The sequence below is a fragment of the Phoca vitulina genome, unplaced genomic scaffold (genome assembly GCF_004348235.1).
Source record: "Phoca vitulina isolate PV1807 unplaced genomic scaffold, GSC_HSeal_1.0 scaffold31, whole genome shotgun sequence".
Lineage (NCBI taxonomy): Eukaryota > Metazoa > Chordata > Mammalia > Carnivora > Phocidae > Phoca > Phoca vitulina.
Genome location: NW_022589734.1, coordinates 17701345 through 17707344, shown reverse-complemented (window position 1 = coordinate 17707344; position 6000 = coordinate 17701345). Strand labels below are relative to the sequence as shown.

General features: G+C 41.2%; 1 protein-coding gene across 4 annotated transcripts in view; it reads left to right on the top strand.

Annotated features, from left to right (window-relative positions):
• Nucleotides 1-61: 61 nt before the first annotated feature.
• Nucleotides 62-6000, top strand: part of KIF13A (kinesin family member 13A) — a 211714-nt gene continuing 205775 nt past the window's right edge. For all 4 annotated transcript variants that reach the window (XM_032424921.1, XM_032424918.1, XM_032424919.1 and 1 more), the window contains exons 1-2: nt 62-153; nt 433-523. In XM_032424921.1, the coding sequence (XP_032280812.1) occupies nt 99-153; nt 433-523 (146 nt within the window). In that variant the 5' untranslated portion in view covers nt 62-98. The remainder of the gene's footprint in view (nt 154-432; nt 524-6000) is intronic.

Here is a 6000-nt window from a genome sequence, read left to right as displayed (position 1 = left end):
CGGCGGAGCGGCGGCGGCCGCGCTCGGGGGGCGCGCGGCGGCGGCGGCGGCGGCGCGGCGCGTGAGGGGCCGCCTCGGGCCGAGCGGGCGCCGCCAACATGTCGGATACCAAGGTAAAAGTTGCCGTCCGGGTCCGGCCCATGAACCGGCGAGGTGAGGAGCTTTCCGCTCGTTTTTATCTGTGGTCGGGCCGAGGGCGGGGGCAACTTTGCAAAGTGCGGGGCCGCGGGGCCGGGGCGGCGAGTGCGCGGCGGGGCCGCGGGGCCCGGGCGGAGGCGGCGGCGCACTGGCCGCCGAGCCCCCGGCGTGCGGCTCCCGGCTCCCGGCTCCCGGCTGGCCGCCCCCCCCCCCCCCCCCGCGGACCCCCCCCCCCAAGGGGCTGGAGGCGCGGATGCTCGCCTCGGCAACGGCCCTCTCCCCTTCTGCTTTCAGAACTGGAACTGAACACCAAGTGCGTGGTGGAGATGGAAGGGAATCAAACGGTCCTGCACCCTCCTCCTGCTAACACCAAACAGGGAGAAAGGTAAAGCGGGCGCCGAGGGGGCGGGCAGGAGGAGCCCACCCCGCAGTCCCCGGCAAGTTTGAGCCCGGAAAATGGGAGTACTCTTCCCTATTGTTAGGAGGACGGCTTCAAGTTTGTCGCACGCTCCTGTCTGAAGCTGTGGCAAGTCCAAGTTCTCGTCCCGCTGCCCCCCTCCTTGTCCCCTCCCATCTAGAGCGGCATCAGCCCGGGCACCCGGGCCACAGCCGGCACCAGTCCTCCGCGTACCTGGCCGGCTTCGGGGCACCCGGAGAGAGGGGGCCGGATGGGACCCCAGAGACGAGCGGTCCCACATTTTACAGATAAGAAAACTGAGGCCTGAGGCGGGCAAGGGACCATCCCAAGGCCTTGTTTTCGTGGAACCCAGTGCCCCCTCGTTTTTTTCTACCACTGCACAGTTTGCTTTATTTGGCGGAATTGTTTAGGGACTTTGTAAAATGGGGGGGGGGAACCCTCATAATAAAGCAGAACAGTATTGTATGATGCAGGCTCAGGCGTGGACCATTTAAAATCTATTATTTTGTTGGTGCCGGGTCGAGATAATGCCTGAATGTAATGCGCGAATTTTGATTTTCAAGGAAACAAAAGTGGTGCCCTGAGCTGTGTAGACACTGGGGGGATGTTTAAAAAGGGGCTGCATTTACTAGATGGCAACATATTTGCATTTGAAAAGTGGTAACTCTTGGATCCTTATTAATTCTGCTCTATTCCACGCAGCAGTATGGGAAAATGTCTTAAAATAATTTGAATATTTGGCATTTTTCTGGTAAGCCCCTGAGAAGAAAACCGTTGGAATTCATTCAGTATAGCAATGCAGTAGCTTGTAAAAATAGAAAAGAAAAAAAAAAAAAAAAACCTGGCAGATTTGACAGAATTAAATCCTCTGGGACATGAGTATGAGTGTGTTTCTAAAAGTCACCTGTTGATTGATGCACTACAATTTAGTGATTTTTTGCTCTTGGGAGATTTTTTCACTGAATAGAGGCTGAAGTAGGGTTATTTTATTGCTAAAGGACGCAGTTGCCTCTATTCTATAATCATGTGGTGTTCAGGCACAATTTTGCTAAATTCGGGGGAAGAAATTGTCAGGAGGTAAGATTGGGAGTTCTTTGCTTTTTGTGCTGAGGGTGGAAATTTTTATTCAGTTTGCAAACATTCTGCTACCTATAGCAGATAGGGTGATAGTAAATAGCTAAAGTTATATTTAAAATGTTGTGTTAAATGCTTTTCAATAATAGATGTATCCTTGGATAATATTTTTAGATACATTTTAAAGACTTACAGTATTTTAGATACATTTCTAGTGGTGTAGTTGTATATTTCATGGTGCTAATGAACTGAGTAAATTTCAGTATTTACAGATTAAATTAGATGTCCACATCATCAACAGTTTTTCTGAAACTGGTTATTTTTTTATTGTTTCCTCTGCAAATTCTGCTGGGCCAGATTCTTCAAAGCAGCCTGGGAAACAGGTAGAATATGAGCTCCTGTTAATGTAGCCACTGCTTCTGTTTTTCCTTGCTGGTTTGGCACCTGCTCCTTGTCACTCTTAACCATAGGGAGTGCTGCAGTTAGCTTACTGTTTAATGAAATGAAGCTTTCCGATTTGTGGAGAGGAACATTTAATTTTGTGGAACCTGGATAAGAAATGATAACTGTAGATAGGTGGTTAGAAATGTTAAATAATTAGTTGATCATTTTTAGGGCCACCACTGCAGTTACGAATCGGGTCTTTTAAGACTTGTAGGGTGACTTGGGGATTTATCCATCTGCTGGCTTATTGGAATAGCCCCTTATCTGAAACTAAGAATAGCATTGAAGCATGGGAGTTCTCTTGTTTTGTCCCCCCGACAGATAGGATTCTTTGGTGGATGGACCCTTTCTGTGGGCTTCTACCTGGGTACTGGTCACTCAGTTTACAGAAAACTTGAGTGGAGTCTATCCAGCAGTGCTGCTTGTAGGTTAGGTTTACTGTCTTTGCAAGAATGGAGACACCAAATGCCTTTTGATTTTCATTATGTAGTCTGGTTTCATATTTCTCCACCAGGTTTTCCCCTTAAAGCAGCAGTGTATTTAAAAATAGAAATGATTCCTCCTTTGGGCTCTGGGTTGATTAATTACAACAATGCTTCATGTTATGTTTGCAATTCATTTCTATCATTTATTTTGGATAGAGCTCAGGGAAAGGTGAGAATATTATTTTTCTTACCTAGAAGTTCAAGGCTTGAACTCTAAGAATTAGTCTTTAAATAATATTGGCAAATCTGTGTCAAAGTGAGAATTATTATCTTCCTGAAAATTGCAAGAAATTACTAATGTATTAACTATGAATAGAAATTTTAAATTAGTGGGTGAAAGTTTTCAGTCTTACCAGTAAAAACAAGCAAGGATGCTTTGATTTCCAGGAGAAGAAACAGGTAGGCTTAGCTTTCATTATTTACCCCCTTTATGGAATAAAAGCCAAGACTACATGTTAAGGACTGAAAGATCATAGGGCTTCTGAGGTTAAAGATATTTGTTTTGAAATTCTAAGATTATAATACACTACAGGGGTCCAGGTTAATAGTTGGCATATATATCAATCACCATTTTGAAACATTAAGACATATATGAACATGTTTCTTAAAATACTGTTGCATTTACTATTCAGGAGATATGTATGAAGTTTACATCATATGGGATCCTTTCTCAGCACAGGATCCAAAGATCACTGTGGGCCTAGCGCCTATGTCAGAGGTTTGCACCTTTGAGAGATGTGGGAAGAGAGAGGGAAAAATAGTTGAAATACAATGCGGTAGGTTATGTTAGATTATACTTCTGCCAATATATGTACCATATTATTTGGAAATGACCTGTTTCCTCTTCTGTCTTCCTCTGAGGTTGCAAGCTCCCTGAAGACAGGTACCTTATCCTGCTTACCTTTGTGTCCCATGCCCGGAATAGCAGCTGGCCTATACATAGCGGGCACTCAGCAAATGTCTGCACTCTGTAGGTTCCCTAGTGTGATGAGGGTACCAAGGAGGGGTTGTGGAAGTGCATGGAATAGGATGCAGAAGCCAGGCAATTCAGGAGGGGGGACGAGAATGAGAACCCCTCATTTGCCCAAATAGGTAACAGTTCAAAAACCACAGTATGAACAGATATATAAAGTCCTCTTTTGCCCTGTTGTCTCCCCTATTCTTTCCATCCCCTCATCTCTCCAAAAACAATGTATGTTTTCAGAAACACACAAACACATACATGCACATGAATATAGTGTTTATGTGTATTTTAGCAAATACCTTTTCTGTCTTTAAATACCCATATATTAATATTCATTCTTTTTTACATCACTTTGGATGGTAGTGGTGGTTTTAAAACTATAAATGGATGGCTTATGAATTTGATTTTTATAACTTTTAGGAAGTGAAGCTTTATCATGAAGAGAGTATAATGGAACTTGTTTCTATAGAAGTTTTTGCTCTTATTTTATGTAAAATGAATTGTTGGGTAAGCATTTAAAGCAATGTGCATATGTACCTTAGCTAGGTTAAAAAAAAAATGGGCTAAATTTAGGCCCTTAGTAAAAGAGCATCAAAGTTTTGGCTTCTTGCCCAATTTTTCCACACTGCCGTGTAGCTTGTAAAGCGTATCCTTGAAGGTCAGTGGAAGAAAGCTACCTCTGTCAGTCCACTATGTATATATTTTCTTGTTCATGTATTTTATGTTGCAACTTTTTTTCCAAGTTGGCTTCACCTGCTGTTCCAAAGGTGCCTAGGACGGCTCCTTCTGTTCAAATATCTTTGTAGACCAGAAATTTAGAAATTAGTGGAAGTTATGTGAAATTTAAAAAATAGATCACCTAAGAATCAGTAATACTCCACATTATAAAATTATTTGGGTGACTTTGAATTCTCTTCTGTTTTCTTTGTTGTTATATTTCTCTCTAGCTCAAATATTATAGTCAGTTGTAAGAAAGCAGAGCATTTAGATTTCATTAATATAAGAGTGATCATTCTTCATGCATGATAATAGTGGTATTTTAAAGAGCATTTTAATGGAATATTTTCATTAGCTGTCCGCGTTTGCCATGCCTTTGTTTTAAAATAAAGGTAGATTGGAATCTCTTACTTTTAAAAGCAAAACTAAAAGTAATTATAATGCAGTGTAGATTAGAGTAGTGATTTAAAAATTATTTTGTTCACATTCCACAGTTAAAAATACATTTAACATCATGGACTATGTGTGTGTGTGTGCATGAATGGAGGTTCATGAAAAATTGTACTGTGCAGTGTATCTATTACTTTCTATCCCTCTCTGTTCTAATTCATTTTATTTTATTTTATTTATTTTTTAAAGATTTTATTTATTTATTTGACAGAGACACAGAGAGAGAGGGAACACAAGCAGGGGAAGTGGGAGAGGGAGAAGCAGGCTTCCCGCTGAGCAGGGAGCCCGATGCGGGGCTCGATCCCAGGACCCTGGGATTATGACCTGAGCTGAAGGCAGATGCTTAACAATTGAACCACCCAGGCACCCCTGTTCTAATTCATTTTAGAAGTGATGGTTGACTTACTGAATTAATTTCACAACCCACTAATGGGTTATAAATTTATAATTTGAAAAACACAAGTTTAGTGGGTAAGAGGTTGGGTTCTGAATATGTGTGTGTGTGTGTGTGTATGTGCATGTCTATATATATGTGTGTGTGTATGTGCATGTCTATATATATGTGTGTGTGTATGTAAAATCAGTGTACTTTATTAAAATTTTTAAAATTTTAATCTCTTCTGATTAAGTAATCAGAAGAGATACTTAAAATAAGGGGGTTTTAACTCATGACCCCAAGATCTTCTGACTGAGCTAGCTGGGTGCCCTTAGTGTACATAATTTAAAGTGTAAAGTAGTTTTATAATTTATAAAATCTATGACAAAAAAGAAGGAATCCTCTTTTTCATTTCTTTCCACAGAGACAGCCACATATAGCAGTTTTAGCTCATTCTTTTGGAATTTCCTTCCATATTTCTGAATAACATGCGGGTAGTGCTAGGTTTTATTTGTTCTGTGTTCTCTTTCTATGCCCTATCCCCACCCCACCCCCAAATTCTTCCCATCCCCCATTTCCCCAATATACTTTTGATTTTATCAATATTTAGTGTTTATTTATGTGATTATGTAATATAGTCAACTATTTACAGTTGAGCCATGTGCTCTTCTATGATTTCTTTTCTTGTCATACAGAATTTTTTGTTTTTCCTGGAGTTAACAGTTGTTTTTATTTTTTCCTTTTTCTTTAATTTGCTTCTTTTTCTATGTACTTATCCTTAATTCAACATTTAAATTTTCTGCCTCTTGCCTAAATCTCCTTTCAAGACATTTAAACATATTAGGGACTTTCTTGATTTCATCTTCTTAGAGACATTTCTCCTTAAACCTTCCAACATGCTTCTTTATGAACTGGTCGTCTTCTTTGCCTGACA